The sequence below is a fragment of the Tachyglossus aculeatus genome, chromosome 4 (assembly GCF_015852505.1).
Source record: "Tachyglossus aculeatus isolate mTacAcu1 chromosome 4, mTacAcu1.pri, whole genome shotgun sequence".
Lineage (NCBI taxonomy): Eukaryota > Metazoa > Chordata > Mammalia > Monotremata > Tachyglossidae > Tachyglossus > Tachyglossus aculeatus.
The window spans coordinates 112534115-112560729 of record NC_052069.1 but is presented as its reverse complement, the minus strand read 5'-3'; the positions used below and the strand labels follow the sequence as shown (position 1 = coordinate 112560729).

Here is a 26615-nt window from a genome sequence, read left to right as displayed (position 1 = left end):
GGGAATGTGTCTGTTGTTGCATTATACTCCCCCAAGCGCTTAGCACGGTGCTTTGTACGCAGTAAGCTCTCCATAAAAATGAATAAATGAATAATGAATCATCCTCTGGCAGGACCCAGGGAGATTCAAGAGAAGCGAGTGGAGCTTCTGAGGGAGCCGGTCCTCAACGACGGCTGTTAGGAACCGGGCCAGTTCTGTAGTGCGTCCCGTTACCATGGGAACGGACCACGCCATCAGTCCAAAAGGGGTACACTTGATCTAGTTTTCCCTTCCGAGCCCTCAAAGCAGCTCAGGAGAGCTTCTGTAGGGTACCAGAAGGCTATAATTCCCATCAAAAGTTGCTTCCCGGGGGTAGTGAAGGAGCTGAATTTCCCAGCCATCTATCGGGGGAGGATGGCCATGGGGAGTCCCCTCTCTGGTGAAAGTGGAATGACCCAGAGAAGGGATGTGTGATTGCTCTGGGACTAGATCCCTGGCCTTAGTAGCTTGAGCCTTCACAGACGCATCCTCCAGGCTAGGCCCCCTTCCCCATCCACCACCACCCCTGACCCCTGACCCCCGACCCCCGGCCAGGGATGGCAGCCCCCTCCGCAGCCCCCGCCCGGGGCATGAAGAAGAAAGCCCTGCACCGTTCCGTCAGCCAAATCTGCCCCCCGCCTCTGCGACCCCTGACCGTGGGAGACCTGAGGCCCGGCATGGAGAACCAGAGGCTCGGGCTAGTGCGGGACTCCATGCTGAACAATCCGCTCATCCTCAAGGTGAGGAGGCTGGAGGAGGCCAATCACTCCCTCCACCCTCAACAGGCACCCCCTGGATTCCTCCCCATCGTCTGGACCAGTGATCCCGAGGAACTCACACCCACCAATCCCCATAGGATAATAATAATGGCGTTTGTTAAGCGCTTACTAGGTGCCCAGCACTGTTCTAAGCGCTGGGGTGGATACAGGGTCATCAGGTTGTCCCTTGAGGGGCTCACAGTCTTAATCCCTAGGAACTCACACCCACCAGTAACAATAATAATAATAATAATAATAATGGCATTTGTTAGGCACTTACTATGTGCAAAGCACTGTTCTAAGCGCTGGGGAGGGGAAACAAGGTAATGAGGTTGTCCCATGTGGGGCTCACAGTCTTAATCCCCATTTTACAGATGAGGTAACTGAGGCTCAGAGAAGTTAAGTGACTTACCCAAGGTCACACAGCAGGCGGGACAGAGCCGGGATTCAAACATATGATCTCTGACTCCAAAGCCCGTGCTCTTTCCACTGAGCCACGCTGCTTCTCCATAGGAAGAAGCACCAATCACCATAGGAAAATTATAATATCCATTCAATCATATTTATTGAGCGCTTACTGTGTGCAGAGCACACAGTATAATAGTAATTATTAGTATAGCACACAGTGCTAGTAATAGCACTAATAGTAATAGCACTAACAGTAATTAGTAATAGCACACAGTATAATAGTATTTTTTAAGCACTTACTATGTGCCAAGCACTGTTCTAACCACTGGGATAGATACACGGTAATCAAGTTCTCCCACGTGGGGCTCACAGTCTTAATCCCCATTTTACAGATGAGGTAACTGAGGCACAGAGAAGTGAAGCGACTTGCCCAAGGTTATATAGCCACCTCTGTCTCCCAAGCCCATACTCTTACCACTAGGCCATGCTCCTTCTCATCTGCTCCAGACTCTGACTCTGGATTTCTGTGCCTATCTGGAGTCCCTATCAATCAATCAGTGGCATTTGTTGGGCGCTTACTATGTGCAGAGCAATCAATCAAACAATCAATCAATCGTATTTATTGAGCGCTTACTATGTGCAGAGCACTGTACTAAGTGCTTGGGAAGTACAAATTGGCAACACATAGAGACAGTCCCTACCCAACAGTGGGCTCACAGTCTAAAAGGGGGAGACAGAGAACAGAACCAAACATACCAACAAAATAAAATAGGATAGAAATGTACAAGTAAAATAAATAAATAAATAAATAGAGTAATAAATATGTACAACCATATATACATATATACAGGTGCTATGGGGAAGGGAAGGAGGTAAGATGGGGGGATGGAGAGGGGGACGAGGGGGAGAGGAAGGAAGGGGCTCAGTCTGGGAAGGCCTCCTGGAGGAGGTGAGCTCTCAGCAGGGCCTTGAAGGGAGGAAGAGAGCTAGCTTGGCGGACGGGCAGAGGGAGGGCATTCCAGGCCCGGGGGATGACGTGGGCCGGGGGTCGACGGCGGGACAGGCGAGAACGAGGTACAGTGAGGAGATTAGCGGTGGAGGAGCGGAGGTTGCGGGCTGGGCAGTAACTGAACTGAACTGAACAGAGCACTGAACTAAGCGCTTAGGAGAGTACAATACAACAGAATTAGCAGACACGTTCCCTCTCCGTAACCAGTTTACAGTTGCAAGGGTGAGACAGACATCAATTTAAATAAATAATTTATAATCTCCGATCTCTTCCTTCCCCTGGATGCCAATTGCCCTTTCCTAGATCTTTTTGGGGGTCTCAATAACCCCTGCTTTCCCCGAGATGGCAACGTTTCTCCCTCCCCCAATCCATTTTTCACCTCCTCCCTCCCCAAGTCCCCCCTTATTTCTTTCCATTACTACCTCACCTGTGCATTTCTCAGCCTGTGAAGTCCGAATCCCTTCCCTCCTAACATCAACGAATGTCATGAGAACTTCCAACCTGAAAGCCTGATCTACCTTTCCAGCACTTAGAACAGTGCTTTGCACATAGTAAGCACTTAATAAATGCCATTATTATTATTATTATTATTATTATTATTATTACCTTATCCCTTTTATTTACGTGTTAGGGTGGGGGCCAGGAGTCTAAGTAATCGCAAGTCAGTCGTATAGTCATGAAATGCAGAAATTAAGCAGCGAGGTTTAGTAGAAAGAGTCCTGGCTCGGGAGGCAGAAGTCGTGGGTTCTAATCCAAGCTCCGCCACTTGTCAGCTGTGTGACTTGGGGCAAGTCACTTCACTTCTCTGTGCCTCAGTTACCTCACCTGTAAAATGGGGATTAAGACCGTGAGCCCCACGTGGGACAACGTGGGGTGGGTCTACCCAGTGCTTAGAACAGTCCTTGGCACAGAGTAAGCGCTTAACAAGTGCCATCATTAATATTATTAAATTACAACTCAGAAGGGCCGGCTCGGAGATTTGCTTACCTGCTTCAGGGATTTGAGTTATCCCCATTCTGAGTGGAATTAATTCCACAGACCCACACCCAAGACTTTCTTCTCAGCTAAGTAGGAAGAACGCACGGTCAGTTTCTATTCATTTTTTTTCTGGCAACACTCGTCACGTCCATGAAGTCAAGCAAAATGTTTCTCCAGAAGCAATCTTTCCTAGAGCAGATGGTTTATGTTTCCTTCGGGGTTGATCGTTTTTAAGGCTATGAACTCCGACCTCAAAGGCAGTTTGACCACTACAGGGCAGCATGATGTAAACTAAGTGCTTCTGCCTAGTCCGTCTTGGAAATTCATTGGTTCAATCGTATTTATTGAGCGCTTAATGTGTGCAGAGCACTGTACTAAAGCACTTGGGTAGTACAAGTCGGCAGCATAAAATCAATCAATCAATCGTATTTATTGAGCACTTACTGTGTGCAGAGCACTGTACTAAGCGCTTGGGAAGTACAAGTTGGCAACATATAGAAACAGGTCCCTACCCACCAATGGGCTCACAGTCTAGAAAGGGGAGACAGACAGCAAAACAAAACATGTAGACGGAATGAAAAATTAGAGTTAGTCCTGGTGTTTGCTGCTTACCATTTTAGGTAATAAAAACTTTAACATCTACATTGAGCAGCAGCATGGCTCAGTGGAATGAGCTCGGGCTTTTGGAGTCAGAAGTCATGGGTTCAAATCCCAGCTCTGCCAATTGTCAGCTGTGTCACTTAACTTCTCTGTGCCTCAGTTACCACATCTGTAAAATGGGGATTAAGACTGAGCCCCCTGAGGGACAACCTGATAGCCTTGTAACTTCCCCAGCGCTTAGAACAGTGCTTTGCACATAGTAAGCGCTTAATAAATGCCATCATTATTATTATTATTATTACATTTTTAGCGGTCTCTCTTAAGCACTTATTATGGGCCAGGCACCGTACTAAGCCCTGGGATAGACACACGATAATCAGTTTGGTCACAGCCCACATCCCACATTCCCACAAGGCGAAGCTGATGAAGAGAACAGTTGGAAAGAACAGGATTTTAGGTAGGAGAGGATGTGGGTTTCATCCCCCCCTTTGCCACTGCCTGCTGTATGACTTTAGGCAGATCATTTAACTTCTTTATATGTCCCAGTTTCCTCATCTGCCAAATGAGGCCAATAATACCTCCTTTGCCTTTTCTCATGGGGCTGCCGTGAGGGCAAAGATGACCTAAGTGCTGTGAAAGGGCTTTGTGAATTAAAAGCATTATAGGAAATCAGGGTCTTCTGTGGGACATTCAAACGAAGTTTGATTTGATGGTTGAAAGACGAGAAGGATTTAGGAAAGGGAATATAAGGGATAGAAGATACAAAGAGGAGAAGTGGTGTGGGCATCACAGAGATCTAGGTTCTAATCCTGACTCTGCCACTTGTCTGCTGTGTGACCTTGGGCAGGTCACTTAGCTTCTCTTTGCCTCAATTACCTCACCTGTAAAATGGAGATTGAGACTGTGAGCCCCATGAGGGGCAGGGACTGTCCAACCTTCTGGGAAAAGCAGCGTGGCTCAGTGGAAAGAGCCCGGGCTTTGGAGTCAGAGGTCATGGGTTCAAATCCCAGCTCTGCTGCTTCTCAGCTGTGTGACTTTGGGCAAGTCACTTAACTTCTCTATGCCTCAGTTCTCTCATCTGTAAAATGGGGATTAAGACTCTGAGCCCTACGTGGGACAATCTGTTCACCTTGTAACCTCCCCAGTGCTTAGAACAGTGCTTTGCACATAGTAAGTGCTTAATAAATGCCATTATTATTAAGATTATTATTCCAGCTCCACCACTTGGCAGCTGTGTGACTCTGGGCAAGTCACTTAACTTCTCCATGCCTCAGTTCTCTCATCTGTAAAATGGGGATTAAGAGTGTGAGCCCCAAGTGGGATAGGGACTGTAATAATGGCATTTGTTAAGTGCTTAAGAGAAGCAGCGTGGCTCAGTGGAAAGAGCCCGGGCTTTGGAGTCAGAGGTCATGGGTTCAAATCCCGGCTCTGCCACTTGTCAGCTGTGTGACTTTGGGCAAGTCACTTAACTTCTCTGCGCCTCAGTTACCTCATCTGTAAAATGGGGATTAAGACTATGAGCCCCCAGTGGGACAACCTGATCACCTTGTAACCTCTCCAATGCTTAGAACAGTGCTTTGCACATAGTAAGCGCTTAATAAATGCCATTATAATTATTATTATTATTATTATTACTATGATTACTAAGTTCCATGTTGCCAAACTAATGGTCCTTCCTTTTGCAAACTCTGCAGTTGGTGAGTTAATAATAATGACGATGATACTTGTTGAGCACTTACTATGTGCCAAGCACTGTTCTAAGCACTGGGTACAAGATAATCACGTTGGGTTCCTGTCTTAAATGGGGCTCACAGTCTAAGTAGGAGGGAGAAGGATTTAAACCCTAATTTACAGATGATGAAACAGGAAAGCTAAGCGACTGCCCAAGGTCACCCAGCAGACCAGTGGCAGAGCCAGGATCTGAACTCAGGTCCTCTGACTCCCAGCCCATGCTCTTTCCACTGGGCCATGCTGCTTTCATGAATGAATAATGTGTAGCAATTCCCCTCTTTCTTATCTGAGTGTGATGGAAGGAAAAAGGTACCAGGAATCACAGATAATCAATCAATCAATCAATCATATTTATTGAGCACTTACTGTGTGCAGAGCACTGTACTAAGCGCTTGGGAAGTACAAGGTAAATAGATGCTCACCTTGGAGGCCCTGGAAAATTAGTAATAATAATAATTATGGCATTTGTTAAGTGCTTACTATGTTCATAGCACTGTTCTAGACTGTGAGTCCACTGTTGGGTAGGGACCGTCTCTATATGTTGTCAATTTGTACTTCCCAAGCGCTTAGTACAGTGCTCTGCACACAGTAAGCGCTCAATAAATACGATTGAATGAATGAATGATCTGATTGTTCCGATCCACACGCTGAGAAGCAGCGTGGCTTAGTGGAAAGAGCACGGGCTTGGGAGTCAGAGGACATGGGTTCTAATCCCAGCTCCGCCACTCATTAGCTGGGTGACTTTGGGCAAATCACTTAACTTCTCTGTGCCTCAGTTACCTCATTTGTAAAATGGGGATTAATATTAATAATAATGATGACATTTATTAAGCACTTACTATGTGCAAAGACTGTTCTAAACGCTGGGTAGGTTACAAAGTGATCAGGTTGTCCCACGGGGGGATGTCTTCATTAAGACTTAAATGGGGATTAAGACTGTGAGCCCCCCGTGGGACAACCTGATCACTTTGTAGCCTCCCCAGTGCTTAGAACATTCATTCATTCATTCAATCGTATTTATTGAGTGCTGTGTGCAGAGCACTGTACTAAGCACTCGGGAAGTACAAGTTGGCAACATATAGAGATGGTCCCTACCCAACAGCGGTGCTTGCACATAGTAAGTGCTTAATAAATGCCATTATTATTATTATTATTATTATTATTATTAATCCCCATTTTACAGATGAGGTCACTGAGGCCCAGAGAAGTTAAGCAACTTGCCCAAAGTCACACAGCTGGCAATTGGCGGAGCCGGAATTTGAACCCATGACCTCTGACTCCAAAGCCTGGGCTCTTTCCATTGAGCCACGCTGCTTCTCTAAGACTCTAAGATTAAGACTGTGAGCCCCACGTGGGACAGCCTGATTATCCTGTATCCACCCCAGCACTTAGAACAGTGCTTGGCACATAGTAAGCACTTTACAAATACCATCATTATGATTATTATTCCCTTTTTTCCCTGCCTGCCTATGGAATTCTGGCTTCTGGCCTCTGGATGGCACCAGCTGAAAAGACTTAAAGATCCACCGTTAATTCCGTGTCCCTAACTTGCAGGTGAAGAATTTAGAGAAAACTTGTTGACTCATTAGTGTTTCCTCCCTCTAACTCCCCCTCCCCATGTCTCCACCTGCAAGGCTATAAAAATTCAAGATTTCTGGTGTTAAGAAAACCGACCTTGTAGGGCAAGATCTACGGCAGTCAATGTCACCCAGCTGTAGCTATTCATCATAATCATCATCATCATCAATCGTATTTATTGAGCGCTTACTATGTGCAGAGCACTGTACTAAGCGCTTGGGAAGTACAAATTGGCAACATATAGAGACAGTCCCTACCCAACAGTGGGCTCACAGCTATTAAGTGGACAAGGAACGATTCTAAATGTGGAGTTTCTCTTCTCCTCTTGAGGGCAACCTCTCCCTCCTAATTCCCTTCGCAAAGGACACTACATTGGTTTCTGGTACTTTTCTACTTCAAGTTTCACCCTTCTGAATCAATAAATGGTATTTATTGGGCATTTACTATGTGCAGAGCACAGTATGAAGCTCTTGAAAGAGTAGACTACAACAGAATTAGTGTCCATAAACAAGCAAGGGTTTGGATTTCGGTTATCAAAGATTTGGATGAAATTTGCCCTAAAAAATCCCAGAGGAGCAGTCATTTAAGTCAGCTCTGTGGAAACCCAATTTAGTCTCTTATACTTTTATTTTATGAAGGAAAGTTGACCCGAACGTTTTCGCCTTTTGTCTTAGTATTGGCAAAAGGGAAATAATTCTGCACTGTTATTATTTCACCAGAGAAGACAGCAATAAGCTTTGGTCAGTACTGTGCTGGTAAATACAATGAGGACTCTTTTTTTTTTTTCCCAGCCAACATCCGTGCAAAAATAGCCACTTCTAATATTTTATTACTTTTTTTGAGCATCTGAATCTTGTTCAGTTATTCTATAACTTGGAATTCTTTAACCAACCTGTAAGTTCAGGATACAGATACCTGTCTCTCATTTTAATTCGATATATATTGCCAACTTGTACTTCCCAAGTGCTTAGAACAGTGCTCTGCACACAGTAAGTGCTCAATAAATACGATTGAATGAATGGGTCTTTTTTAAAACCAAACTCAAACTGTATTGCCTTTGCAGGAACTTTCTGCTACTTTGTATGCAGCTAATATGAAATAAAATGGTTAGAATAGCTTCAAAATCCCGTGTTAATTTATCCATCACCCATAGGGTTAGCATGTCCTCTGGTTTGAATTTATTTGATGTAACATTTAAACGGAAAACTTCGTTAGTGAAAATCTGAGGATGATCAAGTTTCAAGAAGGATGGTGTCCTAAAAGTAGTTAGCCATCAATCAATCAATCAGTGGTATTTATTGAGCACTTACTGTGTGCAGAGTGTATGTATGAAACAGTGCGAGATATGATTCCTGCCCTCATGGAGTTTACGGTCTAGTCATTTTTAGAGACAAGTGTACTCCAGCTTTTCCAGCTAAAATGAAAAGAATTTGAGTGACTAATCCAGGGGATTTCATAGGATAGACATTTCATAAGTGAAACCTCACCATCGGTAGTATCATTTTTGAATGTGAAGTTAGCTTATAAGCAGGCATGGTTTGGAAAATTAATATTTTCCTTTAGAAAGGATTCTCACCAATTTATAAAGTAGTATGCAAGAGCCCAGCCTCACTTCCTGTGGGATTATTTGGGAAGAACAAGATTAGTGGAGAGAAAATCCGGCCTAGTGCCCTTTATTGCTTGATTCCCATTTTCCCCAGAATTCTAGAGAACCCGGACAAAACAGTCTTCAGCCAGACTTCACAGAACTCTCAGGAATTCTCCTTTTTCCGCCAATACAGCACAGAGGATCTCCTCTGGAATCAAAATACATGATCCTGTCAAATCAAGAGTCTGTTTGGTTAGCCGTACTGACAGGAGTCTATCTTTAAGCACTTGGTACACTAGTCTAAACACAGCAGGAGCTCAGTAAATACCAGTGATTGTTCTTTAGCAAAGCCAGAAATATCAATGCAGAAAGAGTAGAGCACCTTGAAACCTTAAATATGATCGTGAAATGTTTTCAATGGGTTTATAGTCTCACCTATTCTTCCCCCCATTAAACAGAAACTCCTGACCACCAGTTTTAAAGCATGTGATCAGTTTACTTTCCTGTCTCTGCTCCACTCCACCATACCCAGATTCACATGGTCTGTCCTTCTCAAACCAACCTACACACTGTACCTCATTCTCATCTCTTCCATCACCACTTTATATACACCCTTCTGCCTGCAAACTTCTTTTCCATCGCTTTTCCCATCTTTTTTTTTGTGTGAATGGCTTTTGTTAAGTGCTTTCTATGTCCCAGGCACTGTACTGAACTCCAAGGTAGATATAAGCAGGTTGGACATTGTCCATGTCCCGCATGGGACTTCCCATTTTACAGATGAGGTAACTGAGATACAGAGAAGTTAAGTGAATTCCCCAAGGTCACAGAGCAGATGAGAGACATTATTTTTAATGTCTGTTTCCCCCACTAGATTCTAAGGATCCTTGAAGGCTGGGACCATAATGTAATTCTAATGTATTATACTCTACCAATGAATTGAACAATCAATCAGTGGTATTTACTGAGCATTTAACCATGTGCAGAGCTCTATACTTAGTACAGTGCAATGCAGTTGGTAGACATGTTCCCGGTGCCGGGATTAGAACCCAGGTCCTAATACTAATTATTAGTATTGAGATCTAGTAATCTAGTACTGTAAGAATGTTCCCTTCAGAATTCCTCTCCTGATGACTTGCATCCTCTGATAGCCCTAATCTGGGTTGGAGGGAATTTGGGATTTTATAAATTGATTTTCACGCAGTTGCCAACTAAGGCCGCAAAGCAAAATGTTTTCTGTTTGACCCAATTATAGACATAACTTCTTTTTCCTGGGTGATTGTTTTGGGGTTTTGTTGCTGTTTTGTTGGCTTGTTTTAATTTTCATCAAACACTTTACAGATATGTTCTTAGCCTCAGTAATATTTCTTGGGTTCATGGCCCTTTAGCTGTTGTTTATGTTCTCCTAACAAAACATTAAGGTAAGTGTCTTTGAATGTAACTGTACGCTCGTTTCTAGACTGTAAGTGCATTGTGGGCAGGGAACATGTCTACCAAGTGCTTAGTACAGTGCTCCCCACACAGTGAGTGCTGAATAAATACCACTGACTGATTTATAACAGTATGATCAAACTGGAATTCATGAGCCTTCTGGAATGTCCACACTCTGATTAGCGATGACTTAAGTTAAGCTGAAAGCTTGGTCAGAGCAGGAGAGTCAGCAGGGCCCAGAGCCCTCCCAGAATCTCCTGGAGGTTGAGAACTCAAGAAAGAGGCTGATCATGGACCTGGTGAGGGCCCAGACAGGGATTTCTGTAATGAAATATCACGAATAAAACTGTAGAAATGTTTCCACTCTTCAGATTTGCCATTCATTAAAACAGGATTTCCCCTTCCCCACCCCCTCCCACTGAAATCTGAATTAGTGAGACTACCAGACACTGGTGTCGACAGTGTGGATAGTTAAAGGGATAAACATAGTCTGAGATTAAGAGTGTAACCCTGATGTTCCAACAAAGGTAAACCAGCACTAACTCAGTCCTGAAAGATGCCAGTTTAATTAAACTGGACTCCTTTTTTAAAAATTCCTAACCCTCAGTTTTCCTGAGCTGTTTGCTTTCTGCAAGGTGCTCTTAAGAGAAATTGCATTTCCAAGTATCACCTATCATGTGGCTAAGGGTTTAATGGGTTGGATAGAGAACTGGAAATGAGTGGTTGTGTTCTCCCAATCCAGTTAGCCAGTATTCATAAGACCCCTCTTAAAGCGTCACTTAAATGTCATTTCATTCACTCAATCAATCAACCAATGGTCTTTATCGAGCACTCGTGTGCCGAGGACTGTTCTAAGAGCTTGGGAGCGTACACTACAACAGAGTTGATCGACCTGCCCACAAGGAGAGAAAAGGGGTAAGGGATTTTAGGGAGAGTGAGGAAGGAGGCAATGGTAAACCATTTCTGTCTTTTTACCAAGAAAACTCTATGGATCCATGACCAGGACAATTGCAGATGGAGGTGAGGCATTCTGGGAGAGATGAGTCCATGGTGTCACTGTGGGTTGGAGTGACTTAATGATGACATTTAATGATGGCATTTATTAAGTGCTTACTATGTACAAAGCACCATTGTAAGCACTGGGGAGTTTACAAGGTGATCAGGTTGTCTCACAGGGGGCTCACGGTCTACATCCCCATTTTACAGATGAGGGAACTGAGGCACAGAGAAGTGAAGTGACTTGCCCAAAATCACACAGCTGACAATTGGCAGAGCCGGGCTTTGAACCCATGACCTCTGACTCCAAAGCCCATGCTCTTTCCATTGAGCCACACTGCTTCACAACAAGACAAGACATGACCACTGCGGGGCTGGGAGGGGGGATGAATAAAGAGAAAAAGTCAGGGTGATGGAGAAAGGTGTGGGAAAAAGGAAAGGAGGGTTTAGTCAGGGAAGGCCTCTTGGAGAAGATGTGCCTTCAGTAAGGCTTTGAAAATGGGAGAGTCTGTTGGATATGAAGAGGGAGGGCATTCCAGGCCAGAGGAGGGGGTGAGGTTTAAGGTTGCAGAGACCCTGTTCTAGACATCTGGGGGAATAAACCTAAGAATTAAAAGATTCTGATCTCACCGCTGGACTTTTCCATGGCCGATATATAAAGCTCAAAGGCTCCACTTCCCACTCTAGGAACAGACACTTTGAAGGCCTCTGACCTAATTCCACTGAGATGAAGGAAAGGGTTAATTTCCTTTGAGGCATTATAAATAGAAGATAAGACATCCGATTTCTTACTCCTATTAAAATTCAGCACTTCCCCAATAAGGGCTTGTTTTATCTGGCTACTTAGTACAGGATTCGAGACACATAGCTCTGAGAAATGTAACAAAGATCCTTCCATAGGAAGTCTACTCATTTTCCTCAGAGGAAAATGGCAAAATCTCTCTCACGACCTATCCCATTGACACAGAAGTGACTGCCCTTATTCATAATTCATTCAATCGTATTTATTGAGCTCCTACTGTGTGCAGAGCACTGTACTAAGCACTTGGGAAGTACAAGTTGGTAACATATAGAGACGGTCCCTACCCAACAACAGGCTCACAGTCTAGAAGGACAGGTGTCAAGTCGTCAGAACAAATAGAGTTAAAGCTAGATGCACATCATTATAATCCATGCCACTGTGCCTCATCTGGAATGAAAACTTCGCATGATTTGAAATCAGTCCTTGCAAATAACTTCAAAAGCCCATAGGTTTGCAGAGTTTCCCTTTGTACCATGCTTTCATCAACACCTTCCATCATCCTCATCATCCTCCTCCTCCTCCTCATCATCATCAACTATCAGTGGTATTTGTTGAGGGCTTATTACGTGCAGAGAACTATACTATACGCTTGGAAGCGTACAATACACCAGAATTGGCAGACATGCTCCCTGTCCACAACAAGCTTGCAGTCTGGAGGGAGAGAACACTTTTTAATATCACCAACCTCCCCTCCCACTACCCCTTCTAACCCAAGGTAAAAAGTACAAAAGCAAACACAATCATTGCTCACTTCAAAGTACTGCTCCCCTTGACAATTTACTAAAATCAAAAAGTCCTCCTAAAATTATATCTCCTCCAAGAAGCCTTCCCTGACTACCCTCTCATTTCCCCATCTTGTTCTCCTTACTTTTTACATTGTTACTCATTCCACCCAAAGCCTCACAGCACCTATGTATAAATGATAATAATTATGATATTTGTTAAGCACTTACTATGTGCCAAGCATTGTTCTAAACACTGGGGTAGTTACACGGACAGCAGGTTGTCCCACGTGGACCTCACGGTCTTAATCCCCATTTTACAAATGAGGTAACTGAGGCACAGAGAAGTTAAGTGACAGGCCCAAGGTCACACAGCAGACAAGTGGCGGAGCTGGGATTTCAAACCCACGTCCTCTGATTCCCAAGCCTTTTCTCTTGCCACTAAGCCATGCTGCTTCTCACAAATCCTTATACTCTGCTGCTTCCTCTATCTGAATTTTATTTTTAATGTCTGTTTCCCCCACTAGATTCTAAGGATCCTTGAAGGCTGGGATAGTAATGTAATTCTAATGTATTATACTCTCCCAATCAATTGAACAATAAATCAGTGGTATTTACTGAGCATTTAACCATGTGCAGAGCTCTATACTTAGTACAGTGCAATGCAGTTGGGAGACATGTTCCCTACCTCAAGGGAGCTGGCAATCTAGAGGGCGAGACAGACATTAAAATAAATTACAGATATTTACATTAGTTCAGTGGGAAAGAAGATGGGGTGGATGATTACTTAACAGGTACAGGTTCAAATGCACAGGCAATGCAGAAGGGAGAGGGAGTAGAGAAGCAGCGTGGCTCAGTGGAAAAAGCAGGGGCTTTGGAATCAGAGGTCATGGGTTCAAATCCCTGCTCCACCAATTGTCAGCTGTGTGACTTTGGGCAAGTCCCTTAACTTCTCTTTGCCACAGTTACCTCATCTGTAAAATGGGGATTAAGACTGTGAACCCCCTGTGGGACAACCCAATCACCCAGCGCTTAGAACAGTGCTTTGTATATAGTAAGCGCTTAATAAATGCCATTTTTTTAGAGGCAATGAAGAATTAATCTGGGAGGGTCTTTCAGAGGAGTTGTAGAAAGGCTTTGAAGGTAGGGGGAGTGGTAGACTGCTGCATGTGAATGGGAAGAGAGTTCCAGGCCAGAGGGAGAATAAGGGCAAGGAATCAGAGGTGAGATAGATGATATTAAGTAGGATGGCATTCGAGGAGAAAAGTGTGCAGGCTGGGATATTGTCGGAAATCAGCAAGCGCTTAATTCAGTGCTCTGCATTTAGTAAGCCCTCAATAAATACCATTAATTGATGGACGGATTGAAAACTTAAAAAGTATTTTTTTAAAAAAGGTGGGGCCCATTTATTTGCTTTCAGACGTTCCCTGTTGTTTCATTTAGTCCCACTGCCTGTATTTCTCTAACACCGGAAAGAGGGGACGGAAATCCTTTGCAAGGAGATTTTAAGTGCCTTTTCCTCTCATTTCCCATTTGTGGTGTCACACATACAGATTCACTTAGATTTCTGTGTGGGGTCTGTCATTTTAGGCCTTTCTCGTCTTTCATTTTAACGGGTTTCTAGAAATCTATACGGCAAAGCTCAATAATTCATTAGATAAATTAAAATGAGGCTGGGTTGTTGTGTAATCATAAGCCAGTCATGTGAGCTTTGTTTCACCAGCTCCCTAACTTCTAAAGGTTCTTTTTTTCCTCAGCATGAACTAATCTAAGATTTAAAACATAAATTATTTGGTACACTAGAAATTAAACTCCCAGCGGGCTTTACTGCCAACCCAGATCTCTCTTGTCATTGTGGAGATAAACATGCCATTTCATTGGAGTAAATAAATGCTCTTTACAAAGGAAGCAGCTGTATTTTCCTCACTTTCCACCCAATAATTTAAAGGCACATCAGGGTTCAGGCTAGAAATCGACTATCACGGGTCAGCGAACACGGAGGTCAGCATTAGTAACACACTGAATGGAGAATCAGTCAGCAAAAAGGATCGCAGAAAGTACGCGAAGAACAAGAAAGAGGGATTTCTGATCCTTTATGCGAACCAAACAATATAAATTTGTGAGACCAATGAACCCACAGACATACAAGGTGAATGCCTTTGTGTGGTTGAAAATCTCCTGTGTTTATTTGCCTAAGACAATAGAAACAAGGATTCAAAGGCTCTTTGATTTCGAGGTACGGTATCAAAGAGGGACCGCATCGCCCCCATTAGACTGGACACTTGGAATCATTGGCATTCCAGATTGGCAGGGTTGTTCTGGCAGAGGGAAAGGATGAGTTGGCACTATGTCTTAGAAGTCATGGCCTCTCACAAACCTCCAGCCACCGAATAAAAAAACCGTATGATGGGAGTTAGAATGGCATTCTTTGATAGAGAAGTCTGCCCGAGGGAATTCCAAGGCCTGCAGACAAACTTTCTCAGATTTCTGTCCCAAGTGATAGTGAGCTAAGCAGTGTCACTGGGGAAAGTCCCCCCACCTTTTTCCTCTGCTCTCTCCTCCCTCTGTCCTACCCCCTTCTCCTCCCCACAGCACTTGTGTATATTTGTACATATTTATTACTCAATTTTATTAATGAGCTGTACATATTGATAATTCTACTTATCTATTCAGATGGTATTGACACCTTTCTACTTGTTCTGTTTTGTTGTCTGTCTCCCCCTTCTAGACTGTGAGCCTGTTGTTGGGTAGGGGCTGTCTCTGTTGCTGAATTGTACTTTCCAAGTGCTTAGTACAGCGCTTTTCATACAGTAAGGGCTCAATAAATACAATTGAATGAATGAAATACCATATTAAAAAAAAAAAGTCAGCAAGACCAGAATGAAGAATCTCAGTTTTCCATACCCGCGCCAGATACGGGACCGGATTCAGCTGAGCTGCATTTAGCCTCAGCCATAGGCCTGAGAGTAAAAGCATATTCAGAGAAGCAGCATAGCTCAGTGGAAAGAGCCCGGGCTTGGGAGTCAGAGGTCACGGGTTCTAATCCCGGCTCCGCCACATGTCTGCTGTGTGACCTTGGGCAAGTCACTTACTTCTCTGAGCCTCAGTTACCTAATCTGTAAAATGGGGATTATGACTGTGAGCCTCACGTGGGACAACCTGATCACCTTGTTTCCCCCCAGCACTTAGAACAATGCTTTGCACATAGTAAGTGCTTAACAAATGCCATTACTATTATTATTCACCGTTTGGAAGAGTAGGCCGTGTGGGTGGGCCCGGTGAGGGGAGGGTTTGAACTGAGTTTCATCTTTCCTGCCCTGTTGCTGTGGGACTTGGTCCCCCAAACAGAGACCCTTGGGGGGCCAAGAGGGAAAAGAATAAACTACTGGGTGGTGAGGGAACGGGGGAAAGGAAGTGGTATGTCACCCAGCCTTTATTTGCCACATCATAATAATATCAGTTGTGGTGTTTGTTAAGCCCTTAATATGTACCAAGAACTGTGGCAGATTCAAGATTATCTGGTCAGACACAGTCCCTGCCCCATCTGCAGATCACAGCCTAGGTGGGAGGGAGAACAGGTACTGAATCTCCATTTTACGGATGAGGGAACTGAGGCACAGAGAAGTGAAGTGGCTTGGCCAAGGTCACACAGCAGGCAAGTGGCAGAGCTGGGATTAGAACCCAAGTCCTCCGAGTCCCAGGCCTGTGCTCTTTCCGCTAGGCCATGCTGTTCCCTATAACTCTTCTCTTTGAACTTTTAAGTCAAGTAAGATAATCAGTTCTGTATAATATATATTAAACTGCTTAGTTCTTCATGGGGGTTGTATGGCCAATCATTAGGGAAATGAACTAAGAACTGATAAGGACCCAAAAGCATCTGGCTATATCCCTAAATGGTAGCATTTTTGTAGTCAAGTGAATTCACCATCACTTAGCCTCAGAGCCAGTTTCTGAAGTTAGCGTAATTTGGAATTTGGAAAACTTATAGAACTCATCTGGGGCTTATCAAATTGGGCTTACTTTATCAAATTCATCCAATAGTAATAATAATAATAATAATAATAGCATTTATTAAGCACGTACTATGTTCTAAGTGCTGGAGAGGTTACAAGGTGATCAGGTTGTCCCTCAGGGGGCTCACAGTCTTCATCCTCATTTTACAGATGAGGGAACTGAGGCCCAGAGAAGTGTCACACAGCTGACAATTGGCAGGGTCGGGATTTGAACCCATGACCTCTAACTCCAAAACCCGTGCTTTTCCACTGAGCCACGGTGCTTCTCTAATGACAAAATACACTGGGTTTATATATCGCTTTTCTTTCAAAGAGCTCGATAATCTATATTCACATCTATAATAACATTAATTTCCCAGGAGGCAAGGTTGGCATTTTGAATCCTGTTTTACAGACAGGGAAATGAAGATTCAGAGAGGTTAAGCAACTTGACCAAGGTCACACAGTGGCGGAACAAGGACTACAAGTCAGTTCTCTAGACACCAAGGGCAGCATAGTGCTTGATTACACCACCCCTACCACAGATAAATAAATGTAATCATCATAGAAGAGGATGACACAGCCCAATTGCAACTCTTCTTGTTCCCACTCATTACACCAATAAAAATAATAATACTAATAATAATTAGTATAAATAATAATACTAATAGAGGTTTTTTTAAGCACTTGCAATGTGCCTAGCACCATACTAAGCACTGGTGTAGATACAAGGTATTGAGGTCCTATGTGGGGCTCACACCAATCATCAGGGAAACATTCCTAACTAGGAATGGTCTCCAGCACTCAAATCCAGCAGGCCGTTGTCAGAGATGGGGTTCAGAAAGGCCTATTTCTCATCTAGTAGAAGGTCCGTGATGTCGCTATGTGTCGGAAATGACTCGACGGCATAAAACAAGACAAGGCAAGAGGGTCCTTACAATAGAAGCTTTAGAGTGTTTGGTATTTGTTTACCGTGTGCCAAGTTCTGTACTAACCTCTGGGGTGGATACAAGATAATCAGGTAGGACAGAGTCCCTGCAACTAATGGGACTCACAGTTTAAGTAGGAGGGAGAACAGGGATTGAATCCTCATTTTACAGATGAGGAAACTGAGGCCCAGAGAAGGACTTGACCAAGGCTAGACAACAGGTAAGGGGGCAGAGCTGAGATTAGAACCTAGGTTCTCTGACTCTCAGGCCAGTGGTTTTTCCTCTAGTCAGTCAGTCAATCGTATTTATTGAGCGCTTACTGTGTGCAGAGCACTGTACTAAGCGCTTGGGAAGTACAAGTTGGCAACATATAACTCTAGGTTATAATGCTTCTGAATCTTTGATGGCTGACTGTTTTACACACACACACACACACACGTACACCCCTTTGTTTGGGACACTCTGTACCCAGGTTTCAACTAAGTCCATCAGCCTAAACTTCACTGGAAGAAAAAGGGAGATTACACCTAGCAGAAAAAAGACTGGATGCTGGAGAAAGCCAGAGGTAAACAGAGAAAGGATAACATAAACAAGCTAAAGCAATCTCAGGTCAAAGAGCCCCAAATCTTGTCCAGAAAAACAGGAAGGAAGAACCACACAGCTCCTCCCAGGACTGAAGGCAAAGAAAACAACAAAGACCTGCACCACTTTAGCATCTTGAAAGATGACTGGAGGAAGAAGGCAATAGTCTTTTTCAACAGGAGACGGGGCATTAATTGGTGAAATCTGCCCATTAGAGCCTAAGTATTTAGATTATAATTCAGACAAAGGAACACAGCAGATGATTTAGGGTTCAGGACAGCAATTTGTTTGCATTTCGGAAAGTTAAGCAACTGCTGATTTATAACAAACTATACATTTTTTTTACCAAATCTGTTTGAGGATATCTGCTAAGGCTTTACAAGCAAGTCCCTTGGGAGCCAGTGCAGTGTTTGCCTGCTGGCTCCCAAACCTTTATAAACTGTCATTGAAGGTTTTGCTCTCAAGAGGCCCCGGTGGGCATAAATTCAGAGTTTGTAAGAAAGTCGTTTTCAACTTCTCTTCTTGAAAGCAAGCGTTGTGCTGGGACTTTTTTGAGCACTCTTTGTATGTCACATCCATCTTGAGGTGCAGTTACAAGTTATGTGTGTGTGTGTGTGTGTGTGTGTGTGTGTGTCTGTGTCTGTGTGTCTGTGTGCCCCACTCTCCTCTGGGCTAAACCAAGCATCAGACTAGGCAGACTTTCAGGAGAATTCTCTTAGCTGGAAAGTTGGGAATCCGTATTTTGGTGGCCGAGTTTCCGAGTGCCCTGAAAATAATAATAATAATGATGATGATGCTATTTGTTAAGCACTTACTATGTGCCAAGCAATGTTCTAAGCGCTGAGGGAGATACAAGTTGATCAGGTTGTCCCCCGTGGGGCTCACAGACTTAATCCCCATTTTACAGATGAGATACCTGAGGCACAGAGAAGTTAAGTGACTTGCCCAAAGTCACACAGCTGATAAGTGGCTAAACTGAGATTAGAACCCACGACCTCTGACTCCCAAGGCCGGGTTCAGAGTCTCTAAATGTTTGTTTTTTATTGCTTTTTATATGGCATTTAAGTGCTTCCTATGCATCAAGGACTGTTATAAATGCTGGGGTAGATACAAGTTAATCAGGTCACATGTTGGGCTCATTCTAAGTAGGAGGGAAGATGGGTTTTGAATTCCCATTTTACAGTTGAGGAAACGGAGGCATGAAAAGTGAAGTGACCAAGGCCACACAGTAGACAACGGACAAAGTCAGGATTAAAACCCAGGTCCTCTTACTCCCAGGCCCACATGCTTTCCACTAGGCCATGTTGCTTCCAATTTATCGTACCTGGACTCTAAACCCCCCATTAACTGCTGTAGAAGATGAAGAAAAGAAGCTAAAGAAGGCTGAGGAGGAGGAGGATGGTGAAGAAGCACATGTAGGAATGGAATTTAGACAGCTTAGGACAGTGAGCTTTTGGGTCGGGTGAGGGATATCAGAAAATAAACCTCGCAGCCACCATAGGGGACTTGAAAATCTGGATCCCCTCCCGTTGTGTTCGCCTCCCGGTTTCAAATTATTCGAGGTGTGCTCCCGCTTCTAATAAGGCACATCTCTACTTCTCAGGAACTGATGACAAGGAGCTCAGCAAAGGCAGTCGTTGGCAAAGCATCGGATCACGCAGACGGAAACGAAAAGTTTTCCCTCCCACTTCCAAGGGCTTGGTGTCACACTTGCCTGCTCTCTCACCCATCGTGCGTCCCTCCGAGCCCCCCACCCAACTCTGTAATCAGAAAGATCAAATTGTTATCAGATTAGCACCAGCAATGAAAAGCACAGTCCCAGATCACACTCCCAGTTAGTTAGCATTTAGATAGACTGGGGCAGGGGTCTGTACAATAGGCATCAAAGCCGAACTCTTGGTGTAGCAAGAGGGATTAATTTCTTTAACCAACATGCCTGATCTGGCCTATCTCATTACCCTTGCCTTGTCAGTGTCGATGTTAGATTTGATTGAAGATTATACCATTTAGGCCTTTCCCCTGTTTTCCACAAAAATCAGGGCTATTGAATTGCACATTCTTCTAGGGCCCCCGTCAATACGCAGTGTTGTGAGCTTCTAATTCTGCTTCATTTAAACTTCATCAACTTTTCCAATCAAGTGGAAGGATCTGAAATAGGCTCTGTAAGCAGAAAGGCCCTTATTCCTTTTGTCAGATAATTTATTCTGTTTTCCCCCTACCCTTCCTCCCTCCTCTGTCCTCCCCTCTTTGTATCTCTCGCCCCACTCCCGCCCCTACCATCTTCCTCTCTCTCTCCCCCTCGCTCCTTCCCTCTCTCCCTCTTTTGGGGTCCTTTCCCTCTTCTTTTTGCTCCCTTCCCCTGATGCTGAAAACTAGATTACAGTATTTAAATGACTATGATAATCAATCGAGGGACCTTGAGCCAAGATTGAGGTTAATTTTTCTTAGCAGAACAAAGAAGCGTGATGCCTTTGGGGGTTTGAAGGTGCAATCTGTGTTTCATGTTTGTGTTCTTTTCCCTCCCGAAACTGCAGTTTTAAGAATCTTTTCTTGTTACTAACTAGGTGGTTGGTGTGATTTTTAACGGAGGCAATCCCTAAGAGAGAAGAAATGTAATTTTAAGCTGATAAATAGCTAAAGGCCTTCAATCAACAATTTTAATAGGAAAAAAAATCACTTACGCGACGTGACTACAAATCTAATGAAAGTGTTATCATTTACCATATTTATTTTGAAGCACTATGAATAATTTTCCACTATGTTGTAAGTAGTAATTACAGCCCACGTAGTGCCACGGTAAACTTTGGAATGAACGGTCCTGTCATTCAGCCAGAATCTCCACTTGGCAGATTTTGCAGCTGTAAAAAGTTGAGACTTTGTCATATTTTGGCTAATTGGAGATGGGGGCGACACGTTATTTAAAAACCTCTGTGAAAGCCACTGGCTCAGTCATCTCCCACCCCCTGCATCTGAAAAGGAGACCTGTGGCCAGTCCCTGGAGCAAAAGAGTAAAAATAGGGAGAGTTCTTTGTCTCTCTTCTCTATCTTGTCAGTGCTGTTTTACATGCTGCCACCCAATGTTATCTTTTATTTGTGTCAGGAGAAAGGATTTGACAAGCTCGGTATACAATATTCATTTGGCAAGGCAAATTTTTCATAGCACTTTTGAGTAGAAAATGAAACAATCTTTCAACGGAATGAGCCGCATCATTTTTGGACAGACTTATTAAAAGAGGAAGGGTGGCAAAACTTTATTTCCCTACCAGATGGCGAAGAGCCTTAATGCATTAAAATATGTAGGGTTTTTTTTTCTTGTGACTGTCCTTAGGTTTGGGGAATAAAAAACGATCCTATATACTGTCATTTGGGAGTGGCCGACCTTCCCCTTTATCACATTCTGGAAGTCACCAGTCTTCTTGCACGTTATATGACTTCTTTCAGACCCTCTAAATTGCCCAGGCATGGTTGGTGATCTCATAGCAGTTATCTGTGTTACTAAACAAAATTTTCAATAAGCATGAGTCCCCCATTCTGAACAGCAGCAAAAAACCTTAAGCAGTTCCATTAATGAAGAGAGAAACTTCCCACACTCCCATTTTCAATAACTGTTTATCTACAAGGGAAGGTGATTTTAGCCTCTCCACTACCAAATTCATGTGGGGCAGTGGTTTGCCGTGACATTTTTCTTTCTTAAAGCAAATATTGACTCACCATGGGGAAATTAAAACTCCATTAGACATTGCTACATTGTAGAGCAGGCTCCATTACAGCAGTCGGGCTGCTATTAATTGGTTTCCTCTGCTGGAATAATTCAGGGAAGGTAGGGAAGAAGGGGAAAAGAGAAGATTGATCTAAACAATAATTTCTTAAAATGACACGATCTAAATCAGCAAATGAGATCATTATATGGTTATTAATCTAAATATAAGGAAGAATCAGTCTAAACAGGTAATGTATGGGATAATACAGAAAATCCCTAGTAGAAGTATTATATGGGCTGGTTCAGTAATACAATTAGAAAAATACAGGTGGTTGAGGGTTTATCAGATTATTCTTGGTTAGAATTTGCTTCTTTGGGAGATAGGATGTCTGGGGTACAGTTTTCAGCTTGCTGTTATTTTCTAAAACAGTGGCAACCCATGTGGCTACTAGTTGATCAATTGTTGTGTGCAGAATACTGTACTAAACACTCGAGAGAGTACAAGGCAATACTTTGGTAAATATAATCCCTGCCTTCAAGGAGTTTGCAATCTAGAGGGAACAACTAGTGTTTGTGTTCTTAGGTTTCCTAGATGAACTTATCAGTCCCACCGAGACCCAGGTGTTACAGGCCTGGGCTGTTCAGATAAGGGTTGGGGAGGAAAGGGGATATTTGTATTGTAACTCCATGGTCATGTCAATAGCAGGAGCTAGGATTCTTTTCCCAATCAAATTTTCCTGGGGAAATATCCATTTTAGTTGTGATTCTATCCGGGGCAAGCCTGCTGCCCGAGGATAACTCACGCGTACAGACGTCCTTAGCTGGAGAGACGCCTCCGATGGTGAGCGAGGTAGGCACTGGCGTTGGGACTCGTTCAGGTGGACTGGGTTCGAGTTGGGCTTGAACCAGGGTGGCATGATGTTGTCCTACCACCTGATAAGGGCAGAGCATACTGGGTCACTGAAAGTTCCGTCGGTCCAGAGGGTTCACGTGTACGGGTGAAAGCAGAGCACAGGCATGGCCCCAACTTCCAGGAAGTTCATTCAATTCATTCATTCAATCGTATTTATTGAGCACTTACTGTGTGCAGAGCACTGTACTAAGCACTTGGGAAGTACAAGTTGGCAACATATAGAGACGGTCCCTACCCAACAACGGGTTCACAGTCAAATGAACCCGTTGTTGGGTAGGGAACATCAAATATTTTTGAAGAATATTTTACGTTGGGGAGCTCTGAGGAAATTGTGGGGTGAGGGGAAGCTAAGGATCCCTGTAAAAACTAAAGATGGCCATCATGCATGCCACAATGGAAGGAGAGCAAAGAGGGCTATGCTTGTATGGTGGCCATCTTGATTAGGTCTCTGATATGGGCACCATCTTGAATGTTCCATGTGTCAGTCATCTTGGGAGGGCTGGGAGGCAAATTAGTATCCCTGCTGCATGCCCCCCTGAGGTATCAGGTTCCCTCAGTAGCCAGCCCCAGGGTAGTTTAAAGAGTTGTGGTTCCATCCTTAAACCCCCTCCTTCTTAGATGCTTTGCTGATACTCCACCACCTGGGAAACAGTATTCCAAAGAGTTACCACTGTGTACGCAGTGGGGGAAAGGAAGGATGTTGCCTAAAAGTTTCAGGATTAAAGTGCATGGCCTTCATCTCTTCCACTTTGGGACCCCACCCATTCCTTAACTAGTCTCCCCCTCTAGACTGTAAGCTCGATTCGGGCAGGGAATGTGTCTGTTTATTGTCATATTGTACTCTCCCCAGTGCTTAGTACAGTGCTCCGCACGCTGTAAGCACTCAATAAATACGATCGACTGACTGACTCAACTTGGTTTGTACATCACAACACATTTATATCAGAGTCTTGAAGTTCCACAATGTGCCGTTGGTGCGGTAAATGTTCCGTTTCAAGCAGATTTTTTAACTTGAAGTCATTTGTATTGAACCAATTTTGGTGTCTTTGCTTGGCTATTCCCACTACCTTGGCAACTGCCTGGTACTGTCACTAGAGCCATGGTGAACATAATGGGCAAAATGTATCATTTGACTATGCAACTGAAACCTGGCTTAATTTCAATATTATGCCATACAGTGTGTTAGATATGGAACCATCTTTCTTAAAAACAGAAACGACAGCAATTTACAGTATATGTTCAGCTAGTTGTAAATGAAATATTAGCACAGACTGCCACATGAATCCCACCTGCCCTTTTAAGGTGAACAGTGTGACGGTTTAAGAGGACAGTCAGTGTGTGGAGCTCCAATGCCATGCTAAAAAAAAATGAAAGGGAAAGTTGTATTTTCCTTATGTTGGTAATAGTCTTCTGACTAAAACTGTGAATCTCTGAGACTGCCTGAAAATTACAAAGCTGTGGAGCTTTTAGAGAGGCCAGGTAGGTCTTAGCTCCACTTCTCCCTTCTCTTGGTGTGCACTTTTTCTCTCTCCCTCACCCCCTCTCTCTTTCTCTTTCTCTGTGTCTCCCCTCTTTCCCCCCTCTTTTTCCCATTCTCTTTCTCTCAATATAAATCTGTCTCCCCACCTCTGTCTCTCTCTCTCTCACTCTCTCCCTATTCCTCTCCCTCCCTCAGAGTGATTTCAGTCTTTCAGGGTTTGGGTCACCCAACCCCCTTTAGTACCCCTTTGGGACTCATATCCAGTGCCTTCCATTGGGGCACAGTTTTGAGGGGGGTGATTTCTGCTCTCTTCCATAGCTCCCCTCCCACTGCGATACAGTCATTCCTATTGTCACATCACAGTTATAGCTTCAAGAGTTGCCATCTTTCGTGCCACACAAATGGCAGGTCTGCTCTCCCGCCTAGTCCCGCTCACTGAGGTAGTGTTGGTAATAATATTTTTTTCCGGCACTTCCAGCCTGATGCCAGTCACCAAGAAGATTTTCCTGTGGCTGTTTCCCGTGCCACCCTTTCTTCCCCTAATCCCAGAGGTTAGTGTGGAGGAAGAGAGTACATGGAAAAAAAAATAACAGTTAGAAGTGAGTTAGAATGTCACCCCCATCCTTCCAGAGGCCAGAAAACAGACTACCAGGTGGATGTGCAATTCTTACGTAGTTCCCATGGTTCATAGTAGATCCTTAAGTATTTTTGAATGGAAAGTCACAGGTGTGGCAGAGATCAAAATCATTCCTTTTCCTTTTCTTGTTTACCTTAAGTGTTTATCTCGAATTTCTTTAAAAACTGAAGAATTTGCCCAGCAGCTTTACAACTTAGAATTGGACCGTTTTTAACGGAATGCGAATTATTGATCAGTTAGCTTGTCTTTCACCTTCAGATCCCGTTTCTGCTGATTATTTGATGACAGCAGAATCGGGTTACCATCTGGCCAAGGAGCTTTAAAACTAACGGCCCGATCGTCTTACTTATCACATGGAGATATGTGTCCTTGAGACCAAACACTTCCCCATAAGTGAGCAGGTATCAGAAGAATCAGTTAAGGCATTTTTCTTTTCAGGATCCAGTGACGTGACAATCCAACTGATGTTTATGCTAAAAAGTAACCCGGTGCTCATTCTAAAACCTCTTCCCTGTTGGCATCCTGATCTAGTCTCTACATTCTTATAAAGTTGGTTTTTGAATCGTATTTTCAGTGGGGATACTTTAAAAGAGGTTTCTGCATTGAAAGCAATCAAAATAGGATCAGACGTGTATTTGATATTTAATATTTCAGGAAACATGTGAAGCAAGCTGGAAGTCCCTTGGCTTCTGCTAATAAAAGCCTGAATACTTTGTGACTGTGTCTACCAAGGAACTAAAACACCTACCTGAGTCAGGCTCAGCTGTGTAAGTTTTCCTCTGGAGCTTAAATGCCCCTCAATAATGGCCTACAATATCCCCCTATTGTATCCGTCTTTGACAGCTTGTGAGTTGCCAGTGTTGGTGAACCATGCCTATTTTCTTTTTCAAATGGTCATTTGTTGGCAAGATTAAGGATTTATTGAGCTGAGTAACAAAATAGAAGGAGAGTACAACTTCCAAGATGTTCTTCAGTACCCCAGCTATGCCAGTTACTTGCTGTTATCTATCTATCTATCATCTATTTATTTATATTAATGGCTGTCTCCCCCATAGACTGTGAACTCACTGTGGGCTGGAATATGTCTGTTTATTGTTGTATTGTACTCTCCCAAGAGCTTAGTACAGTGCTTTGTACACAGTAAGCACTCAATAAATATGTTTGAATGAGTGAATGAATGCTGTGTGACTTTGGTCAAGTCATTTAACTTTTCTGTGCCTCAGTTTCCCCATCTGTAAAATGGGAATTATGACTCTTAGCCACATGTGGGACATGAACTGTGCCCAAACTAAAATGTCTCTTATCTATGCCAATACTTAGTACCATGCCTGGTGACATAATAAGTGCTTAACAAATACCATAAAAAAACGAAATATTATGATACAAAATTAAGATTGAGGATCCAAGAGTTGTTTCTGAGAATATCTGGAAGAAAGAAATTGCAGTCAACTGCTCATGTCAGTTATTTAGCAGCTGACTGGGGAAGGATAGAGTGGTAGGAGAAGGAAGTGTGAACCAGAGCAATTCTGTGGGGAGTATTCAAGGGAAATCAGAGGAGTGCTAAATAGGCCAGGAAATTTGAGAGATTCTCTTTCTTTATGGCAGATCTAGGGTAAGGCCCCATCCCTATCCCATGTGCAGCATGGCCTAATAGATAGAGCACAGGCCTAGGAGTCAGAAGGTCATGGGCTCTATTCCCAGCTCCTCCATTTGTCAGCTGTGTGACCTCGGGCAAGTCACTTCACTTCTCTGTGCCTCATCTGTAA

At 43.6% G+C, this 26615-nt stretch overlaps 1 protein-coding gene across 1 annotated transcript in view; it reads left to right on the top strand.

Annotated features, from left to right (window-relative positions):
* Nucleotides 1–606: 606 nt before the first annotated feature.
* Nucleotides 607–26615, top strand: part of CFAP77 (cilia and flagella associated protein 77) — a 156236-nt gene continuing 130227 nt past the window's right edge. Inside the window, exon 1 of the mRNA XM_038745612.1 lies at nt 607–758. Within this exon, the coding sequence (XP_038601540.1) occupies nt 609–758 (150 nt within the window). The 5' untranslated portion in view covers nt 607–608. The remainder of the gene's footprint in view (nt 759–26615) is intronic.